At 37.3% G+C, this 24,597-nt stretch overlaps 1 protein-coding gene across 1 annotated transcript; it reads right to left on the bottom strand.

Annotated features, from left to right (window-relative positions):
* Window positions 1-263: 263 nt before the first annotated feature.
* On the bottom strand, window positions 264-22,284 carry LOC127849083 (cadherin EGF LAG seven-pass G-type receptor 1-like). The gene is made up of 18 exons (XM_052381806.1): window positions 22,153-22,284; window positions 21,548-21,730; window positions 21,181-21,256; window positions 20,579-20,745; window positions 20,035-20,205; window positions 19,366-19,490; window positions 11,856-12,030; window positions 11,116-11,274; window positions 10,379-10,513; window positions 9,952-10,074; window positions 7,496-7,678; window positions 4,411-4,598; window positions 3,477-3,723; window positions 2,409-2,729; window positions 1,570-1,750; window positions 1,105-1,211; window positions 945-974; window positions 264-809 (listed from the first exon to the last, which is right to left on the bottom strand). Exons 2-18 carry the CDS (start codon window positions 21,717-21,719, stop codon window positions 778-780), a joined length of 2,592 nt encoding a protein of 863 aa, XP_052237766.1. The 5' UTR covers window positions 21,720-21,730; window positions 22,153-22,284; the 3' UTR covers window positions 264-777.
* Window positions 22,285-24,597: the final 2,313 nt, after the last annotated feature.

Here is a 24,597-nt window from a genome sequence, read left to right as displayed (position 1 = left end):
AAAAGTGGTGTAATTCATATAAGCGCGTATAGGGACAGTTGACATAATACTAGGTTTTTTTTCGGCGTAGCCTATTAATCCAGCTTTTTAACTTAAATGACCTTAACGCCGTTAGACAGCAACACATTCGGATATTTCATTGGCTGAAAACCGCTTCAGGAGTGTCTGAATCTGTGATAGTAATTATATTGTAAGTGCATGTGCTCATTCCAAGCAATGGTTCAATGTTTCTTTAAATGCTTCTTCAACAATTTCACAATTTTATTTTGGTTGTATTACTATTACCACTTACACGTTCATTATAATTATTAACAAAGTCGGGAAAGTCAGAACAAAGTTGTAAACTTGTTGATATATAAATTGGATTGAATGTCAACACTTTACAAAGAAAGGTATTTTAAAGTGTAGTTTAAAAGGATGATTATACATATTCGCAATTAAATGCTAACTTTTTCATAACAAAGCTTTTGAGCGCGATGCCTTCAATATAACAATTATGGGGTGACGCGTCCCAAACTCACGTCACAAACGTCAATATGGCATTAACTCTTTCAGTGCTGGAACCGAATTTTAAAGGCCTTTGCAAACAGTTTTGATCTAAACGAGACGCCACAGAACGTGGCGTCTCATCAGGATCCAAACTGTTTGCTATTCTTATAGTATTCTTTGAAAAAATTCGAAAAAAATGTTAATTTTAGAAATTCAGCAGACGACATTTTAGCTGACGACAAATTTCCCAGCATGCAAAGGGTTAACGCTCTGTTATGATTCAACGCATTACAGTGCCTCCGAACGCCACCATTGGAATTCTACAAAGATAAAAACAACATGTTTCTATTTAAAATAAAACAGCGATTAGTAGGCATGATATTAAAAAAAAAACTTATGACAACAATAACTGGGTATGTTATTACTCTAAGTTAAAACTTAAAACGTTTACGAACGTTTTGGCGGTGGCGGGTGTCTGATTGATCCTGGAAAGAAACAGAATGCGGATTCGTAGAAATTTGATATTTGTAAGTACTGAGAACATCAATTAATATGTACTTAATTAACTCAATATATAAACTGCTTTCATGTCACTAACAGGAAACTTAAAAGCACCTTTCGACTCTTGGTTCCCGGCCGGGGAGAAATCACATGACCGGAAGTCGTACGATCTGGGCATGCGCCGTGGGTGCAAGCGCCGCAAGGACTTCCGCTTGTTGCACCTTGAATAAAGAATAATATAAGGTACAATATTACATGTGTAATATCAAAACAAGTTAACATCCTTTAAATGATTAAGTGAAAATGGATGCGTTCAAGCCCGTTAAGTTGAATTAAATGTAGCGCCTGTTGGAATAATTGGATTCAATTGGGCTAATACTTAAAACAATGGTCAATTCTTCGGAAAACGATATGAACATGAAAGCAAAGTTTTAAGTTTTTATTAGTTTAAGTTATTAGTTTAGTTAAGTTATTAATAAAACAAATACCACACGAGAGATAAGAATACATAGCGTTTTCCTGTCCCGTGTGACATAGTTCTTACGTTAACAAGCTCAAATAATTCAAAATACCGCATACAGATTTCTAGAGAACTGTGAGCACCCCTGGTCACCCTCGCACGTGTAGATGACGTAACCCAACGCGACTATGATAGCGGCAATGATCACCGCGGACGCTGAGACCCAGGCGACGTTACGTCCGTCCTCGATGAACTTCCGGTAGCGCAGCGTTGTTGTGGTGGTGCTGGTCGTAGTGGTGTCTGAAATGCATGTACTGTGTTGTCCAGTGTTGGCGGGTGTTTTACGAGTTATGTTGAACTTTTTGTTTGTGCATTTTTTCATGTTTATTGATTGTGTTTCTAGTGCTCAATATCTCAAGATTAACACTTGAACATCAATTTGAAACAAAACAAACGATTTTCTCAACCGTGTTCATAACCCGAGACCTCTTTAAAACGACAAGAACCTTAACTGCCGAGCAGTTTAAGTAATTTAATCGTTGAACGTTACAGACACTTTTCAAAATTTCAACTTTTAAACAAAACGATATACCATATATAATTATATATATCCGTTGCGCTTATCTCACAGTTCGTGCATCTCATTAGAACGTGTGTAAATGTGTCAATCTGTGAGCAGATACATGTTTTCAGTGGTCAACCGTATTTACAAAGGAGAGTATACGACGAACGTTACTGCTAAAATATGCAATTACTAGTATATTTTTGTAGATACCGGAAAAAAACAAGTTTCACGCATTTCGGTCATTTTTTGGTTTAATAATAGAATACAAATATTTGAAAAAATATATCAACATTTCATTCACGGATTCGTATATCGCAACATGCTATTTTATGACGACGTAATTGCACGATTGGCTACGTTATATGTATTTGATTCCAAACGCGAACGAAGTACCTGAAACAATTATCAGAACCGTAGACGTATCTTCGTTTCCATCGACGTCGGACGCTCGCGCCGTGACGCTGATTGCCGAAGCGTATGCAAGCTGTCCGCTAGACGGTGAAATTCTGACGCTTATCCGTCCGTTGACGTCAATTGAAAAGTATTCCTTATCGAGGAACGACTGCTCTAAGCTGTACGTGACGACACCGTACTTGCCGATATCTTCATCGGTTGCGGTTACGGCACCCACGACGGCTCCCGGGCTTGCATAGTAGTCGACGTGAAACGTGTACGCCGTTGGAGAAAACTGAGGAACGTTGTCGTTGACGTCGCCTGCAGAATAGTGTTCACAAGTAACGAGACCTAATACGACGATTATTTGTTATCAACTGTTGAAATATATTTTATATAAATTCTTTTGTCACTTTTACAGCTTTTGATGTTGCAGTTGCTTCTGCCGACATTTCATGGTTCCAGTGAAATGAAGTTGTTCCTGATATATAGGGTGGTGCCGCTATTTTTGAATGAATTGTTGTTGTTGATATTGGCATGATGATAATGGTAATGATGGTAATGATGATGATGATGATGATGATGATGATGATGATGGTGGTGGTGGTGGTGGTGGTGGTGGTGGTGATGATGATGATGATGATGATGATGATGATGATGATGATGATGATGATGATGATGACGACGACGACGACGACGATGACGAAGATGATGATGATGATGACGATGATGATGATGATGATGATGATGATGATGATGATGATGATGACGACGACGACGACGACGATGACGATGCTGCTGCTGATGATGATGATGATGAGGAGGAGGAGGAGGAAGAGGATGATGATGATGAGGAGGAGGAGGAGGCGGAGGAGGCGGAGGAGGAGGAAGAGGAGGAGGAGGAGGAGGAGGAGGAGGAGGAGGACGACGACGACGAGGAGGACGACGACGAGGAGGACGAGGAGGAATTTGAATAAGAAGGAACTCACGACAACTAGAACGAGAAGGATAACGATGACTTTTACTAATATTATTCTCATAAAGACGATGAAATGCAAAGAAACTTACTGATTGTAATAAATAAAGATGCAAAACTGCGTAGCCCCCCAGTATCAGTCGCCGACACGTTACACGTGACTGCGGACGGAAGGGACCCTGAGTCAAGATCGTAGCTTGACTGGTAGCTGATCTGTCCGCTCGTCGAGTGCATGTAGAAGTAAGCAGTCTGCGATCCACAATCCAAAGTCAGGGTGACTGAATCGCCGGCGTCGGGATCTGCCAATCCGAACGGCGGCGTTCCAATGACCGTTCCGACCTGCGCGAAAACAGAAAATGACGCCTTGTGAACTTGTGTTGCAGCAAACAGAGCTCTTTACATGCAATTTGCACATAAGATAGGGTTCCGAATGATTCGATATACAAAAATATTGTTAAGTTGAATTAAAGTGATAAATAAATTGTCTGTCATGAATAAATACCACTATGTTTCAAATATTTATTTCCTTTTCTAAGTCCAATAAATCGCCCGATAAAGCTTGTAGCATAAGACCTCGACATACAATTCCTTCAAAATTATTGACTAAAATAATTGCCGAAAATCGAATGATCCGTTTAAGCCGTGAAATGTAATCAGTATAGATACAAACTGCAAACATGGTTTAAATCACTATCTGAGTTACAAGGGACACACACAATATATAGGTAGAAAGAAGACTGAACGCGTGAGTCATATTATGAGTCGTGTTCTGAGAAAACTGGGCATAATGCATGTGCGTAAAGTGTCGTCCCAGATTAGCCTGTGCTAATTAGGGACGGCACTTTCCGCTTGTATGACCTTTTTCGTTTCAATAAAGTCTCATCTTAGCAAAAATCCAATTTAGGCGAAAAGTGTCGTCCCTGATTAGCCTGTGCGGACTGCACAAGCTTATCTGGGATGACACTTTATGCACATGCAGTTTTCTCAGAACACGGCTCATATTATAATTCATTCAAGATTTCTTACAAGCCCTTCGCTAGCGGACAGGGAATAGCTGGACTGAGCAAACGACGGTGCCTCGTTGATGTTGGAAACAGTCACCGTCAGATTAGCCGCGTCTGACGTCACTGGATCCGTCACCGTAACGCCGAGGATGAATGACGTCGCTGTAAGTGCCTCGTAATTTATGACGCCGGAAGTTGTTACTTGCCCCGCTGTGACAGTAAAATACCATCATGTGCGATCATTATATTCTGTAGTTTGATTTACGTACATAAAAGTTTTACGTCGATGCTAAATACTAGTAGACAATGAACAACATTTTGTGGATTGATTTATATACATGAAGTTTTTAAGCCAATGCTTAATAGACGATAAACAATATTATACAACGATAACTAAACTTAATTCTGAAAGAAAGCAGGTACGATGCTATCCGATTTAAGTTTATTGTCTTGATATTGTCAATATAAACATTATATCTTAGTTTCATCAAGATTTGAAGAAAAATATTGCATCGAGTTAAAACATGACGGCGCACAACGGACGACACACATCGCCGGACTAATGTGTGGGCAAACAAGCTCACAATTAGCACTTCTTGCTAGGTGACCTACACAAAACTTCAAATTGATAAAATCAAAGCGCTGAAGGCACTGAAGATGTTCGCTATTGCATAATTTAACACGCAGTTCATTTTTCATATGTGTGTCATAGCGCACGGGTCGAGTTTTGAGTGCACTTTTTATCCTCCTTATTATTTCATAGAAATAACTTAAACAAAATAAAAACAACATGGCTTTTTGGACGTTTTGAAAGCATAGAAAGTATGATGAAAATGGTAATGGGAACTTAATATAAAAAAAATTGCAGTCACCATCATATTAAAGGAATATATTTGGAATATCAAATAACTATCTCACCAAGAATATAAATTCATAATGAAAAATCCTTGTACAAAACTTTTGATTTTTGCCACCATATACAAATTCAAAATATACAATAATCTTCGTATCTTGTATGTGGAGGAATAAAAGTATATACACATTGCTGTTTATGCTTTACTTGTTACCCGAGCAGTTCACACGATGTCAACAACGCTGACATAAACATAGGTATAGAGCACTAATGCGCTTTTTAGGCATAGCTGTTTTACTCAGTTTTCATCTTAGTGACTTTTACATAACGCCAACAGACACGCATGAATATTTTCGAATATGTAATATGCTGATTCGAGATACAGCCTCTGAATTTTTGCTACATCACTGCGTATGTGCTCAATTCAAAAGATGTAGCACTGTTCAGTGTAAGGAATTCCGGACTACTCTCTGTATGCTCAAACGACACAAATTGTGGCCCTGTTACAATAACGCGTTAAAATCCATCTCGCAGAATTTCACTTTCGCCTCCAAGATGAGAAAACAATCATTAGCGAAATAATATAGTGTCACGATAAGAGAAAATCGTTTAATTATCATACCACAACGTTTGCCGTACTTCGTCAGCACGTCTGGAAATCATGGAATGTGTGGATAGGCCGCCATTATTAACAAGTTTGCTATTTTGAATTCTATTTTGTATCAAAAAGCATTGTTCTTAAATGTGGTATTTTCAATTCGCAATGAGATTTTTAATGACCCTCGTCATGCGAAAATGGGCTTTATTCCATATGCGCCCATCACTTAAATAGCCCACTCAGCTATCTCTCTGTCTGGTAAGGAGAAACATAACATATTTAGTGATTTTATAGCCAACAGCATCGCCTATGGCCTGACTGCGCAAATGCACATGTTGGGTTTAACAAACGCTTGCCAAAACGCATAAGACCCATGTTCGCATGACGGCGCTATGGACGTGTGATTTAAATGTGTCGAAAGAAAACTGCGTTTAAATCAAATATCAACATACGATATATTTCGATAGTGAAGAAAGATACTCATAACAAGACATATGAGGACACATATAAAGTGCTCTCCCGTAGTATATTTTTATCTACTCACACTAATGTGTGGTTTGACAATGCTAACACACATTTCATGCGTAGAATATGCAACTTACACGTGAAAAACACAACACAATAGTTTAACTTGTGCTTAATTGTATTTATTTATTTAGAAAAGTAAATTTCAAACTTTATTTCAAAGTCAGCGTATACGCCGACTACATTTTTAAAAGATATTTATTGCTATAAATATATTTAATATAATATATTTAGTTGTTTTCGGTTTCAGCGATTATAAAGCATTTTCGAGGTTGCTTATAGTATGCCTGTATTAATTGATGAACTCATAATCAACTGTCTATGTATTGATAACTGTGAATATAAACAAGCTAAACCTTCTACTAACCTTCTACTAATGCGTTGCTTGCACCCGTAATTACAAAAGATCGCCGCTATCTGTTGAGAACCAAACAACGTTTTCCAGATATACCCGCTGTAGTAGCATGAACGAGGTTAGGAAACAGGTCATTTGTATTATTATTATAAATTGTTTGTTGTATTCGGGTTTAGCGATTATGAAACATCTTTTGTTTTTGTCTATTGATACAATAGAAGTTATGAAGTTATTGTTATACTTATGTTCAACGTTTTATAAATTGAGAATATAAATAAGCGTAAACTTTTTCCCGAATCTATTAATAGCCTGAATTTACAAATGACCTGTACTACATCACTGAGGTGTATGTGAGAGCGTAACCTATTTTGTTGTTATCATCCGTGAACTTTCCTTTGTTTATCGACAGGCGCATCTAATTAATAGCCTCATATTATGAATGGACTGAGCAAAAATACTACGTCATGAAGACGCTGCAGAAAGTGGACTATTTTATTCATTCATAAACAATCTCCTCCTACGTATAATACGATCATTGTTTATTGATTCTTTTCTATAACAGCACCGTTCGAAACTATTGCATTTAACACGATATTAATATAATGTTTTACTTGTGACTGAATATAATTGGAGTATTATACAACTCTTTCTCGCGCGTATACGCGTAGTAAGCGGGTATTGGGCTCCTAGTGGCTAAGGCGTATCGACCAGTATTTTAGACTAACCACCTTAGACGGTCGCTAAGCAAACATCTAAAAATTAGCACACATATTTACTTGACGGGTCAATTGAGAAATATGACAGCCCCTGTACGGGAGATGACGTCATAGCGAACGTGTGCTTCTGTGACGTGTCGATGTCGGAGAACGAGACTGTGTACACGAGCGCGCCGACGGCGGAGTTCTCCTTAATGACGACACTTGATGGTATGTTCGTTAGCTGAACTGGGTCGTTCAAATCTGTAAAAAGATTATGAGCCTCACTCTGGGAAACTGGGCTTAATGCATGTGCGTGAAGTGTCGTTCCCGGCTAGCATCTGCGGTCCGCTCATGCTCATCAGTTACGACACTTTCGGCTTTCGTTTCATGTTTCGTTCAAAGGAAGTCTCATCTTAGCAAAAATCCAGTTAAATAGGAGAGTGTCGTCCCGGATTCGCCTGTGGGGCTGCACGTGCGAATTTGGGAGGGCGCTGTGTATGTGCATTAAGCCCCGTAATCGCAGAACGAAACGCATATTTGCAGCCAATCAGTTAGCGGACATGTCTTACAAATCCGTGAATTTCTGGCCGCATATAGAACATATACAATTATAGAAATAACAATGTGAATTATAAAATGAGTCGCGCTTTGAGAAAACTGGGCATAACGCATATGCGTAAAGTGTAATCCCAGATTAGCCTGTGCAGTCCGCACAGGCTAATCAGGGACGACACTTTCCGCCTTAATTGGATTTTTATGTAGAAGAGACTTCCTTTGAACGAAAAATACCATAAAAGCGGAAAGTGTTGTCCCTGATAAGCCTGTGCGGACTGCACAGGCTAATCTGGGACTACACTTTACGCACAAGCATAATGCCCATTTTTCTCAGAACTCAACACAAATATGCCGCATACCTATCAAATGCATGTGTACTCATCAGTCAAATTCGCTTCTGTTTGTAACAGAGAAAAACGTATTACAAATTATTTAAAACTAAAAGCAATACTTCTCAAGAGATGCTTAATCACGTTCGTGTAAGGTCGAGTTCGATCTAAGTAAGAGAGATTTATTAATTGGAATTGAAAGGAGAAAATAATAAAATTAATACCAAAACACATCCAATCCAGGTAAGTCTGTGCAGTCCGATAAGGTTTATCAGGGACGACACTTTCCGCTTATGTGGAATATTCATTTAAATGAAGTCTCTTCTAAACAAAACTACAGTATAAGCGGTAACGTAAGTGTTGTCCCTGTACAGTATAAGCGGTAACGTAAGTGTTGTCCCTGATTAGCCAGTGTGGACTACTACAGTATAAGCGGTAACGTAAGTGTTGTCCCTGATTAGCCAGTGTGGACTACAGTATAAGCGGTAACGTAAGTGTTGTCCCTGATTAGCCAGTGTGGACTACTACAGTATAAGCGGTTACGTAAGTGTTGTCCCTGATTAGCAAGTGTGGACTACAGTATAAGCGGTAACGTAAGTGTTGTCCCTGATTAGCCAGTGTGGACTACTACAGTATAAGCGGTAACGTAAGTGTTGTCCCTGATTAGCCAGTGTGGACTACTACAGTATAAGCGGTAACGTAAGTGTTGTCCCTGATTAGCCAGTGTGGACTACTACAGTATAAGCGGTAACGTAAGTGTTGTCCCTGATTAGCCAGTGTGGACTACTACAGTATAAGCGGTAACGTAAGTGTTGTCCCTGATTAGCCAGTGTGGACTACTACAGTATAAGCGGTAACGTAAGTGTTGTCCCTGATTAGCCAGTGTGGACTACTACAGTATAAGCGGTAACGTAAGTGTTGTCCCTGATTAGCCAGTGTGGACTACAGTATAAGCGGTAACGTAAGTGTTGTCCCTGATTAGCCAGTGTGGACTACAGTATAAGCGGTAACGTAAGTGTTGTCCCTGATTAGCCAGTGTGGACTATAAGCGGTAACGTAAGTGTTGTCCCTACAGTATAAGCGGTAACGTAAGTGTTGTCCCTGATTAGCCAGTGTGGACTACTACAGTATAAGCGGTAACGTAAGTGTTGTCCCTGATTAGCCAGTGTGTACAGTATAAGCGGTAACGTAAGTGTTGTCCCTGATTAGCCAGTGTGTACAGTATAAGCGGTAACGTAAGTGTTGTCCCTGATTAGCCAGTGTGGACTACTACAGTATAAGCGGTAACGTAAGTGTTGTCCCTGATTAGCCAGTGTGGACTACTACAGTATAAGCGGTAACGTAAGTGTTGTCCCTGATTAGCAAGTGTGTACAGTATAAGCGGTAACGTAAGTGTTGTCCCTGATTAGCCAGTGTGTACAGTATAAGCGGTAACGTAAGTGTTGTCCCTGATTAGCCAGTGTGGACTACTACAGTATAAGCGGTAACGTAAGTGTTGTCCCTGATTAGCCAGTGTGGACTATAAGCGGTAACGTAAGTGTTGTCCCTGATTAGCCAGTGTGGACTACACAGGCTCATCTGGGACGGCACTTTAAGCACATGCATTATGTACTGTTGTCCAATAAATCATCTCAATTGCAAAGAGTTCACCTGCAATAGTGATGGTAAGTAGTCTCGGGCCGACGGTGTTGCGACTGTCGGCGACTGTAATTTGAAGGTCATACCCGACGACGGTGTGTCCGGACAGGTCCTCCGTGATTTGGATCTCGCCGGCTGAAAGAAATGATCCGGGGCGAATATTTACGAGTTCACGGTCACTATTAATTCTGAGCAAACGTGTATGTGCCATTCGAATATTTGTGTTATAAATTAATATGATGCACGATAACAATCGCTCCATATAATGCACTTTAATAAATGTCATTATATTGAACGCTACTGAATGCAAGATAAACTTACGTATGATGCCCACAACTTAATCCTCTTTTCGTAACTTTCGATATTAAAAAAAACTTTTCAAATAAACATAAATGAAGCATTTTCGAATTCATTGCTGTTTCCATCCTATCGTACTTACAATTGAATATTTTGAAGGGGCAGACGACAGGGGAACACGTCATCGAGAATGTGATGTCATCGTTCGTGGAGTCGGTAGCGATGACGTAGAACGCTGTGGTTCCTATTGGGTCTGTGGTGGACACGGACGTGGAATCTGTAATCAAAGCACTGATAGCATCAGAAATACAGTTCCCGACAAAGGAAATTTCATGTTAGTGAATTAAAAGTGGTTTTGTGTTCATGAAGATGAGTTAAAATGGAAGCATATATTCTGCAAAGGAAATACCATAATCATTATGATTCAGTTTTACTGTCCAAATGATCAAGACCACTAATTATCATATCTGAAAACGTAAACTGGTTACATGGAACAAAAACTGTTTATAGTTTATGCTGCAGCATTCCCATGTTTGTTTCGGCTAGTAAAAATATAATTCAAATAAAAAAAAAAAAATTTGGATAATATTATGGATGAAACAACTTTTGGAATACAGACTAGCAAACATATATGGTTGATGCAGTGACCCTAGTTGTCCCCTACCCTAAAATAAGTTTACAAAAAAAAAAAATAATAATTAATTACAAAAATAAATGAATAATTAATTAATTACACAAATAAATAAATAAATAAATAAATAAATAAAATTATAAATAAATACATAAATAAATATTAGATTCAGTTACGTAAATATATAAAACATGGATCAAGCGACAAAACAATTTTGCCCGAATGCAAGATCTCGTTGTTTCAACTACTTTGCAAGTTCAGGATGACGGGCGGTGTGTTTTGTATCAGCTTCACGGACAATGTCTCGGTATCCGACAAGAACCCGTCAGTACACTCCACCGGTATGTCGTACGATTTCTTCACCACGTAGTTGAACCCGGGGCTCGACTCGCTATATATACCGTAGTCTGAGAAAAGAGAACACATAGAGAGGATAGTTGGTCGCTTTTTAACCATTATGTCGTATTTTGTTTCTTGAGGGCAGGTACTAGTATAAAATAAGTTTTCTTTGATCGCAAAATAAATTGTTTTCACATCAGGCAAGTAAAAGAAAAGTATTTCACTCGTGAATGAAAATGATATTTTTATAAAACCGCTATAATCGTTGTTTTTTTGTCCATTATTTGCAACATAACTGTTCTCTGTTGTTGTTTTTTTTATTTTTTGGGTTTTAATTTTCAACGGTACGAAATTTAAAAAAGACGATTAATTTTATTCCAAAAAAAGATGTTATATTCAATGCAAGCTTACTCTGACACTCGAGTAATTTCATTCCATATTTTGATGGATAATGAAGATAGTAAATATATGATTTTGAGGTCATTGTTGCTGCTGCTTATGGTCTCCTTTGTTTTCTGGGTTTAATGTGTTATTGATTACAATAATCGACACCATAGTCATAATAATTTATACGACGACGCTGACGACGATGATGACTAAGGAAATAAGCACAAAGGCTGATGTCGCAGACGGCGACGACGATGCTCACCGGAAGTCCCAGGAACTTTCTGCATGAAGAACGGCCACTCTGCCGGCACGGACGCCGCCAGAGAGCAGGTGGGGGCGCCATACGTGTCGGTGACGTTGAGTGTGTGGAGCAACGTTTCGAGCGTCTCGTCCTCGCTGACTGAAATGACGTTAGGGAGACTGTGAATCACCGGCGGCTGGAAGAACACAAGCACGAATTAGGTTTATTGTTGATTGATTTGGGTTATTGTTGTTTCTTGTTTCTGTGCGACTCTCTTTAAGAAAATTCGCACTTTGTCGTTAGCTTTGTAGAATGCATGTTCTTTTTTCCGGTCACCGGTAAAGAGGACGTTTTCAAAAATAGGCTGTTTCACATGGCATACCTTTTCCGTGTAATAAAGTCATAAGTTGCTTTATCTTACACATATTTAACACAAGAAAATACACGACAATTTATTTCGTTATTAAAGGCCGACCCAAAATAGAATTTACAGACATGTCACATTATATATGCATAAGTTGTGAAAAGTTTATTTTGACACGTTTCGCATTAAGAAATATATAAATAAGGCAATTTTCTTTAATTTCAGATTATTTTTCGTTTGTTTTCAGAATAATAAAACCGATTTCTTCTCTGTTTCCACTTTACCAAGAAAAAGGTGCATGTAACGTTTTCTTAAAATTTAGAACAATAAAAAATACATGAAATTTGTTTTCAATTACACAAGTGTTTTCTACATTTAGACAATGTCTACATTTGTTCAATATCTTAGATCATGTTCTGTACCAAATTTTCGTACAGTTTCAATAAGAAACTTGTAGTTGGAACATCTAATTTTTTGCAAAAGCTTTTATATCGTAGAATGGTATTTTAAGCAACAGATATGTTTCGGGTTCAAACAATGATTTATACATTCTATATGTTTCTCATCTAGACGAGTCGAATAAACTCCCTGACCATGTTTGTGTGTTATAATAGTTGTAAAAATACATCAGCAATACCAACATCCGGATTAACCCAGATATAACCAAAACCATAATTAAATAACAGCTTTTTGACGGAAGTAGTCCGTTTTGTCTTTCCAATTTTATCATGGAGTTTAAAAATATTATAACAGTTTTGGGGGGTATCTATGCAATGGCATGTGAATAAGTTTACACCAGTATTTAGCACACATGAAATGATAGTCTACACATAATTCTAACCTACCAACCTCCCCTAGAGCCATACAATTGTTCGCTGACCTATTTAAATCTTTGCAATATTGAGCCTGAATTTGTTGTATATATTTCAGAAAAGGTATGGCCCCAAATTTCCGCTCACGTATGTAAGGATCGACTTTACCATTAAATAAAAATGTTTAAAATACTTTTTAATGTCAAATTTTAAAAATAAGCCTTGGTAACTGTGTTTCGCATAAATATATTTTTAGCTTGCAAAACCAACTTAGATTTAGCCTTGGACAAACTAAATGTAGGAGTAAACAGTAACCTCATGTACTTGTACACTGATATTAAATTTACACGATTTCCATTATAGAACCAATTTTCATATGATCGCTATGGGCCACCATTTCTGAATAAAAACATTTCGGTTGTATTTTCATTTACAGTCATGGCACTTATTTGTCAAAAATAAAAAATACCATTCAATTGACGCTACATAGTTCAATAGCGGTTTCAGAGTAACTCGGAAGATCATCGGCAAATAATAAAATATATAGATATATACAACGAATAGTCAATATATATATATATATATATATATATATATATATATATATATATATATATATATATATATATATATTTATATTTATTTATTTATTTATTTATATATATATTGTATATTTCGAATATCTTCATCAATGAAAATCCCCCGGTCGCGTAAGGAAAGGGATAACTCATTTATGAATAGATTAAAATCGATCGCGCTAGTCACGTCCCCTTGCCACGGAATCCGGATAGTCTCATCTATAATCTCGCCCTTCTTTCATCAAGGGCGACACACGGCACACGAAGCGACGCACGATATTTTGCGCGACAGTCGCAAGCGAACGCGAGATTGGCTTCAGGCAGCGTCGGAAGAAAGACGTATCCATGAGAACTATCGAAGTTACCAGACCACATCTAGCGTTAACATTTTGGCCATTGCTATAAGGAACAATCATTTTTTATGTGTTAACTTTAATTTTTGAAGAAAAAAAATAGCCCATTACAAATCATTGGTTCTTATATAGCAATAGTCAAAATTTCAACGATAGATGTGGTCTGGTAACAAAGATTGAACGAGGCAAAAAATTGTCGTTTTTGTTTTTTGAGTCACAATATATGTTTTTGCTTTTTGCGTCAAAATATACTCCATGTGAATTTCTCGCGATCATTTACGAGCAAACGTGAGATTGGCATCGGGCAGTATCGGAGAACTACGTCGTGCGTCCGATTGTTTATGGGTGAACTTTATTTTACGAAATGTTCGTTGATTTTGAGTATTTGTGTGGCTTTTAAAAATGCACGTTTAACTGTTTGCCAAAATAAAATTGGATTTTTCATATTAAGTTGAAAATTATCCTTCTTGTTTAACACATTTAGTGAATTGGTTATAGCACAAACAATACCAAAGATGTTCAACTTTCTGAAGAAAGCACCAACATTGGTATGAAGCTTATTTAATATACCCTTAATAAAATAAGACGTGAGGACACGCTCTATCTGTCCGGGAACCCACTTTAAAACCAATTTCAAAAAGGGAGGTAAAATTTGTTCGTTAAGGTAAATTTGCAAATCCTATCTTGAGTTTGTGAAACGGATTGTTTTCAAAGAGTTATACGTACGATATTTCAAAATGCCACATTCATTACCCAACCATGGTTTATCTTGCCGTTCATAAACGTTACGTCGTTTGGTTCTTTTATGTATGATATGGTTCAGTATTTTCATCTGCTTCATGGTTTTAGACTAGAAGATAGTTTGGTGAAATGATGTGAGTCGTGTTCTGAGAAAACTGGGCATAATGCATGTGCGTAAAGTGTCGTCCCAGATTAGCCTATGCAGTCCGCACAGGCTCATCAGGGACGACGCTTTCCGCTTATATGGTATTTTGCGTTTAAAGGAAGTCCCTTCTTATCGAAAATCGTGTTTAAGCGGAAAGTGTCTTCCCTGATTAGCCTGTGCGGACTGCACAGGCTAATCTGGGATGACACTTTATTCACATGCATTAAGCCCAGTTTTTTTTCAGAAGGCGTCTCATGTATTCGAAGTGCTCTGAATTCGTTCGTGTTGGACCATGGGTTTGTTTATTGGTTTGTTTATTTAACCTATTTATGCATAGTGGACTCTCCCATCCTCCTAAATTGAATCAATTTATTTCCAAAATTTGGGATGTCTCATCTGAATGCGGCGTCTCACCTGAATCAACGCTGTTTGTCAAGGCCTTTTTTCAAGACGCTAAGCATTAATGGGTTAAGCCTCATCTAGATGACAGTAGTTCAACATCAACGTATTTAAACTTTGAAATAGGGCGTGTGTATTCTTAAAAATAATTGTTTCTCAATATTTTGTGTCCATGTGTTGGATATGTTTTTTTTTCACGTATAAGTTTGTTGGATTTTGCATGATCGCAGTCATAAAATATCATGGGCATACATTCGAGTTAAAATGTGTAAGGCGAACACCTATTTAATAAAATATACGCTCAAATAATGCACACGTCTAAATATTTTGACTCTGTTTTATGTCAATGTATTCGCTTTAATACGTAAATGAATAACATATAGCAAGTCTGTGATAGTTTTACAGCGCTGCAAACATCAGTCAGTTTGACGATTGATCGGCTTGCCGAAACCCAGCATTCTCAATATCCTAGCTCATTAACCTATTACCAATGGAATGTGCAATGTTGGTTGTGTGTTTACAATAATATAATGGGTATAAGGTAAACAACCCCGCAACAAAACTCAAAGCGTAAACACAATAGCGTAGCCGTGAACGAAGAATTCTGCTACTGCGCTGGGGTTTTTTACGGAATCCGGAGAGTGCAATCTATTATCCGCCCTTCTTTCATCAAGGGCGACACTTGACACACGAAGCAATACACGATATTTTGCGCGACAGTTGCGGCGACAAACGATATTTTGCGCGACAGTCGCGGCGACGCAAGATATATTTACCACGATATAGCGCCCTTGTGTAGGTAGCCCAAAAGGCGATATATCGTGGTAAATATATCGTGCGTCGCCAAGACTGTCGCGTAAAATATTGTGCGTCGCCGCGACTGTCGCACAATATATCGTGCGTCGCCGCAACTGTCGCGCAAAATATCGTGTATCGCTTCGTGTGTCAAGTGTCGCCGTCGATGAAAGAAGGGCGGATAATAGATTGCATTATCCGGATTCCGTAGTTTTTAGACATCTACGTCTCTTTGGCATTCAGCTACTGCGGGTTTTTTCTCAGAAGATTGCATCTCTAAATGTATCTGCTAGAAGCATGCGAAGAATCAGGCTCTGCGTACCAAACGCGAAAAGATCGGCCTTCCGAGTGCGTTTCGTCTAAATTAAGAGGTGATTTGAAAATAGTAAAATATTTCATTCAATACAACTAAATTAATTCATTAAGTTATGAGTCTTTAATGGATCAGCTCAATAGATTTATCAGTAAAACACGTAAAACATATTAATAGATAGGTCTAGTTAATGGAGATTTAATCTTTAAAAAAAAAAGATACGAAGTAATAAAGTTATATTAAGTTTTATAGAAGTGCTATCAAATTAGCCAATCTAAGGAAAGGAATTATTATTCATTCGCGTCAACTGTATGGACCTTTTTCAAACATTCTATTGGCCGATGATAAATGCCAAATCCTATGGCAGACAGCTTCGCCGAAAAATATTTTTTAAAACGTTAAATCTTTCGTTTCGTTTCGTTTTGTTTTGTTTTTATAAGTCTAGATAAGTGCACCGTGATGTTTGTTTTTACGCCACACTTCATCTTTTTCGATCGGAAACAATGTCGCAAACAAATAATGCGAATTGGTAGCGCTTCACTTGGCGTTCACTTATTTTTCGAGCCGCTCCTAAAGTTAACGACCCAATAAATTATTTCTATCGCAAATACAAACTGTTTACGCACAAATTTAAATAGACTATAGAATTCAATATAAATATTGAATAGCCAGTGTAAATAACAAATATTACATAACCCTTACGCCACGCCAAACGACATGAATAGGAACACCCGAGTGTACTTATCACAATACATATACAACTTCTTCAAATGTAATTTCCTACGTCGACATTTGTTGTGCTTTTTACAAAGACGTTATAAATGGACTTCATTAACAGTCACATTTAATTACGCATATATTTGTATAGAAATAATTATTGTTAATAAATCAATTTGTTGTGTGTCAACAACGATTATTTGAGGCTGTATTTACAATAGCATTCTCTGATGATTTCTAAATAAGGACTGAAATGCGCGACGAATTATATCAACAATTAAACATTCAGTATACGCTTCTTTATTATAAGGTCACAGATAAGATTGTTCAGAATGTTTCTCTCAGATTTGACATGGTGATTTAGTTTGTAAACCCTTCTGACCCTAACAAATTTGGCCTAGATATTGTAGAGGTACACATCCTGACCAAGTTGTATAAAGGTCTTAAATGTGATTTCTGTAGAATGGCCATAATGTTTTTCAAGGATCTGGCATGCTGATCTTGTTTTTAAACTACATGGCGTAGATTCAAACGTTGTATTGATATTGTACAGATTTTGCTAAGGTTGAGCCATAACCGTTGACTAGCTTTAAGTTGCCAATGCCTTCCGTCCGATGCACGACACACGTCACACACGACACACACGACACACGCGACACACGACGTCGGACATAGACTGACCAAAATAGCCCATCATGGGCACTTGGTGCTCAGGTGAGCTAAAATATGCAACGTCCTGACGTCAGAATGTAAACATAATCATATCAGACAAACGAGATCATAAATCTTCAATACTATCATACAATTGGTACACTTTTTACTCTTATTTTATTATATCTTTTTATTTAGTATTATTTTTGATGTGTTATTGCCACTGCCTCACGGTAATGTCTCAAAGTCCTACGGATGTGTCGCAATGTCTCACTGCAATGTCTAACTGTCTCATGGAAATGTCACAATGTCTTGTGACAATATCGAGGTGTCTCATGGCAATGTTAGAATTAATCACGACATCGTTGCAATGTCTCATGTAAATCTCACATTGTCCCACTGCTATTTCGCAATATCTCATGTCATGGTCCCATTTTATCAGGGCAACGTCTTGTGGCAATATCGAGATGTCTCATGGAAATGTTGCTTTGTCTCATGTCAATGTCGCTAGGTCTCACTGTATCTTACAATGCCTCAATGAAATGTTACGCTACTAGTATATCATGGCAATGTTGCAATTACTATGTCGCACTTCCTCATGACACTATCGCAATGTCCAAAGGCAATGTCGCACTGTCTCGCGGCAATAATGTTATGTCTTGCTGAAATGTTGTATGTCTTGTGACAATGTCGCAATGCCTCATGGAAAGGTTGAAATGAATTATGCCAATGTATCTATGTCTCATGTCAATGTCGTAATGTCTCACGGAAATGATGCAATGTCTCACGGCAATGTTGCAATGCCCCAAGCCAGTGTCTCAATGTCTTGCTTCTGTTTCGCAATGCATCATGTCCATATCGCAATGTCTCATTTCAATGCTGCACTGTTTCATGTCAATGTCACAATGTCTCCCTGCTATGTCACAATGTCTCATGTAAATGTCGCAGTGTCTCAAGGTAATGTCGTAATGTTTCATGTCAATGTCACAATTTCTCACGGCAATAGTGCAATGTCTTGGTGCAATGTCGCAATGTCTATTGTTAATATCGAAATGTCTCATGACAATGTCTCCATGTCTCGTGGTAATATCGCCAGTTCTTTTGCTTATGGTGCAATCGTTCGTGGTTATGTTACAAAGTATCATAGTAATGTCAAAATGTCTCGTTGTAATGTTGAAATGCCCATGACAATATCGCGATGCCTCATGACAATGCAGCATTATACCATGGCAATGTCGTAATGTCTCGTGATAATGTCGCAATGTCTTACGACCATGTCGGAATTTGCCTGACAATGTCGCAATGTCTTACGGCAATGTCGCAATGTCTCGTGGTTACAGTATGTCGAATGATAGCAATTTTGAATTGTCTCATGGGAATGTCTCAATATTTCATAGCAATTTCGCCTGCTACCGCAATGTCACCCGCTATGACGTCGTATCGATTGACGTATTGATCGTAAAGTTAAAATGCGTTTTTATATAAAACAATGAGTATGTAAATCCGTGTTTCAAAGGTCCTAGTAAATTATATATATATTAATTTTTATTTAAGCGCGTTGGGTTCGGTATCATTAAATTTATATTGTTATTTAGTTCATTTTGTAATTATGACAATCACTAATCAATAAAAAATGACGTCACATGACTGACGTCAATCTTACGTCATTTGTTATGGTCACGGTGAACGTGGCAGATCCGGTGTTGCCGCACTGGTCGGCGACGCGAAACGAAAGCTCGGTTGAAGTGCCGCCGTCAGCGCCCAAACTTCCGGCAGTAGTGAGGATATCTTAAAGACATGGTCAACAAAAGAAAATACCTTTGCATTGGCTTTGAAATTATGTTCGCGTATGAGGTGTTTATATATAAAACCGCGATTGAATGATATGCTTTACATGAACTCAAGAATTAAGAGTGCAATATATTTGCTTAGTTGTTTAGTAATGGTTTATAGAACTACAGTATATGAATTTATTGTAACGCTGTCCTGGTAAAAGATTGATATTTCCGCGGATTTCCCGTAGCTTTATTCTCATTATCAGATGACCAAATGCTCAGATAAGGGTAATTAAATAACAACAGTGACTTATGCCATTGTTTTCCGAACTCAAATAGCGAACTATAGTTGCCGATCAATATTATTTGCATTTGAAAATAAGAATTTTAATTAGTATGCATCCATCAAAACAAATATCAGACACACGTTTTCAAAAGCAATAAGGCATACATTTAACAGGCATCAATTGATGACGTTTTAAACTGAACACCTATAAACTGGTTTCACCTGCAGTCGTATCGACTGTAAGAATATGAAAGTAAATTTGTACACTCACAAGTTGATGTATCGAAAGAGTACTTGGTATTGGCTACCATGGTAACCACCAACGTGCTGACGTCGTTACTGTCGTCATCATTTACTGTGAGCTTCACCAGTGACGTTCCTATGGCGACGGCATTTCCAACCGAGATGCTCCACTGAGTGTTTGTGAATACGGGATCTGTGTCTGTCACATACGAGAAGGAATAGAAGACAGACCTATATTGACAATATACATATATATTAAGACAGTCGAACACACAGACGGACGGTAACGCTGGCAGACGTACTAAAAATTTATTAAAGGTGGTTTTCGGAATGAAAATTAAACAAGTGACATAGGATCTTTAACCGTATGCATATATATTTTAATTCTGAGAAGATGTTTTGTTCTTTTTTCAAATGACAAAATACACCCACCCAGTTTAAAGGTTGGCCAAGACGGGCGGGCATTCTTGTGGAAGGAAAAAACGACAGTCAAGCTCTAAGACAACTTAAGTAACAGAGTAACAAAATTAGACCGATTGAAAAATTAATTGTCAGAAGAAAAGACGACATACTCGGATCGACCACCACTCGTATCGCATATGAGCGGTCATTGGCTATTGTCCCGCCCCACGATACGGTGTTCCCAACGGTAGGCGCAGACGCCATCGCCTGCATGTGGTTAGCGTCAAACTCCCTTCCACCCGCCTTGTAAGTAACGATGTCATCCCCATTCACATACCTGCGTGGAAAAGAAGAGACGCGCATTATGCACAACCCGTGCATAAAAAAATATCAGTGCAAAACATATCGACCGTATGGGATTTTCGTTTTAACAAAAAAGTAAGCCAATTATATTATTGTTATATCATTATTGTATCAAGTCACGTTTATCGGAATATATAGTTAAATCCCATCGAACATAACCGTGACAAACACGGAAGAGTATCATCACAGTGTAAATATAATTGAAAATGTAATGCAAAGCGGGTATGAATCAATCATTAATAAAAAGCTATAGGAATTAGAAAGATACTACACAAAATGGTCAAAATCGGTGCCCAAACTGCAAAGTTGTTCAGACTGAATGATAGATTGTTCTAAAAAAAATTGTAATACCGGTAAGTTATTGTTCAACTACTATGAAAAAGAGTAGAGAAGGTGTACTTATATTTACCATCCAAAGCGGTCTTTGTTTTTGACGGTGATTCGGTTCGCGGTGGCAATATTAAATGTTTTGCTACCGTCACTAGCTGAAATATTCCAAATGTGACAATGACGCTTTCGCAATTTTCTTGCAGGTTGATTGTTTTAAGAACATGTAATAACTTGTTTTCGATAATATACAAAATATATAAGTAAATAAAGAATGCGCATGGGCAGTAGCCCCCTTTTGATTTCGATGATTGGAAGCAATACGCGTTATATTGGCACATTCGCATTGTGGATGTACGATGACTTATAAAGCGAACCATATGTACACTTAAGCCGATGCATTAAATTCTTTCTTTTTAATAAAATAAGGTACCAACCAAATTACTTACTTACGGTTTCTACGTTTTGACCTACAAGTTCGTACGAGTTGCCACCGGCAGCGGTGGGGCGCCACACTTGGAAGTAGATCGGCGTCGTCCCGGCGGGAACGCCCTCGACCGTCACATCCCAGCGATGTATAACTCCGCAACAGTCGATGATGAGGTCTTCATCATTCATCATATAGGCATAGTCTATAATGAAAATAATTATTCTAAAGGTGTTATAAAATTATTGCGTTGTACAAAAAGCAAATTACAAGACAACTTACACATAGTTATATATTGATGATAAATTAAAAAAAAACACAGAAACAAACTGCATCTTATCATAATTAATAATAATATGGTGGTGGTAGTGGTGGTGGTGGTTGTGGTGGTGGTGGTGGCGGTGGTGGTGAAGATGATGATGATGATGATGATTATGATGATGATGATGATGATGATGATTGTATGAAGTATTCTAGTTGTGTTGTTGTTTTTTTATTTTTAATGTATTTTGTTACATTTGTTACAATATGCACACGAGGCTGTCTTTTTTTATCAAACCCGATACACTATATAGGCAAAGGGTTTAACATTATATGATACTATTTCGCAAATGAAAGGACACTCACTTGAGTTTGAAGTAATGTCATCGAAATCATGAATACCGTTGTCTCCAAATAACTTCGTCGACCCGCATTGTCCTGTGCCTGAAATAAAGATTAAAAACGTGTTACAGTTTTGGGGGTCGTCAAATAAACGTATATTTGAATCACACAATGTTTAAGAAAGGCACATCTTTCAAAATAGATAGATACTATTTTTAAAATAGCAAACTTCTCCGACAGACCAACTAGTCGTCTGGAATTTCTCACATACTCTATAGACTATCATACAAATCGCTTATTCACGTTATGAAAACATGAAGAACTTTTTTTCATGAAAAAAACACACTGTGAACAACTCTACATACGTAAATAACCAACGCCAATGTTTATACGCGATTTAACGTGTTGATGTTTAAAAGGGACCGTTTCACCGATTTCGGCATGTAATTGCACTATTTTTAAAATAGCAAACTTCTCCGACAGACCAACTAGTCGCCTGGAATTTCTCACATACTCTATAGACTTTGATACAAATCGCTTATTCACGTTATGAAAGCATGAAGAACATTTGTTTAATGAACAAAAAACAACACATTGTGAACATCGCTACATACGTAAATAAACAAAGCCAATGTTTATACGCGATTTTACAGTGCTGATGTTTTAAAGAGACATTTTCACAGATTTTGACATGTAATTAAATTCCTTAAATTTGATAAAAGTTAACATGGGATCTAAATAGCTTCAGTAAAAAAACAAGAATAAAATAACAGAAAGAAAAAAGTAACCCGCAACTTGACTCGAACAACTGACCCTTGGAGTAAAAGTTTGGCACTGAAACTTCTCGGCCATCCCTGCTCATACTCTGATTGGAGTAGTTTATACATCATATAAGCAATACTCGAAATGCCACAAAATATAACGATAACAAATGAACTCTCCAATTTATTCAATCGTTTCGCGTTTGTAATGCTTTGAAGTTTTCAGGTTTTTAGTTCGTCAAAAGATGCTTATAATTGATATATTAGAGCTTGGGAATTTTTCAGAATGACTGTTTTCTCGCAAATATCATAACTACAACGAAAATGTGCAAATCTGAAACAATTTTTATCGATTAACCAAAACATGAAAACTGCGTTTTAAAAAGCTTTCAAACAAATGTCGGTAAACAAGTCCCTTCCAAATAAATTTCAAATATTTATTCATTTTTTGTACAACTTAAACACGCATCATTACTGAAATAAAAGGACAGAAAGCGACCAAAATGGCATAGTACAAACAAAGTGCAACGGTAGAACAAGTCGATTGTCAGAGATATATACAGACAAAATGCAATAATATGTAGTCTAAAGCAATACCTGGGCAAAGGAAACAGAGTTCAAAATCAGTACAAAAATGCGAATATATAGTGATGATCGAATAAACCGGTATACATGTTTTCGAGAGACGTACAAATTGCTGCAACTAATCCGACCGTTCCTATTTTTTGTTCCGAGCGTTTGTGTGTGTGTGTTGTGTTTTTGTATTTTCGGTTGAGTTTTCGATCAGTTTTGCTTAATTCACTATATAACTGTTTAGTGTGTGATATGTGTTACTAGATATGATACTATTCGCTAAATTAACTGTAAATTGACTCAATTTAGTTAGGAAAGAACATGAAGAATGTTGAACGCGATTTCGGAGATGTCTGCATGTCATAGCATCTACCTGCCTTGAAAACATAAGTGAATGCAACTAACCTTTTGCGTTACGCAAAGCATTTCAAAAATCAAATATAACTGTCATAAACCCTTTTGTTTTTTTTTATATAAAAATATCCGTGTATGAACAACAACAAAAATATTTCTAATTTAGCGTTCTTTAGACAACAGTGCATTTAAATTAAAACAATTAATTGAAATCAAAGCATGCGATTATTAGAAGAATCTTGATACCAAACTACTTCCCAAAACGGTGATAAATAAAGGTTTTAGTGAAAAGTCTTTGAGATAACAAAATACATAAAAAAAATAAACATACTGCATTTTAGGTTTTTAAAGTACAATTCGCGACTTTCAAAAGTAATTGAAATTGATACAAAAATAATTAGTAATATCACAATGAGTGATAATAACCATAATGGCTTGATGGCCGCTAGCACGATGGTATAAATTTTTGTCTTATAATGTTTTATTATCGCTCTTTGTATAACGATCAGTAACGACAACGCAAAGAAATAGACCCACGTTTTTATTTTATCCCACTTTTACAGCGAATTCGGTTGATTAAAGCCCCGTTGATTAAATATCATCTGTAATCAACGACAGGAAATGACGTCAATATTCCGACGAAATGACGTCTTAAATCCAGCGATATTATCCAGTCAAACTAATTTTGTTTAAACAATAAGGTTTACAAAATAAAAAGTGGGATAAATAGAATAATAGATAAGTATTGATTATAGATCAGATTTATCATGCTCGGCACGAA

This window comes from Dreissena polymorpha, chromosome 10 (assembly GCF_020536995.1).
Source record: "Dreissena polymorpha isolate Duluth1 chromosome 10, UMN_Dpol_1.0, whole genome shotgun sequence".
Lineage (NCBI taxonomy): Eukaryota > Metazoa > Mollusca > Bivalvia > Myida > Dreissenidae > Dreissena > Dreissena polymorpha.
Note: the sequence above shows the minus strand (reverse complement) of the source record. Positions and strands in the feature narration are given on the sequence as shown.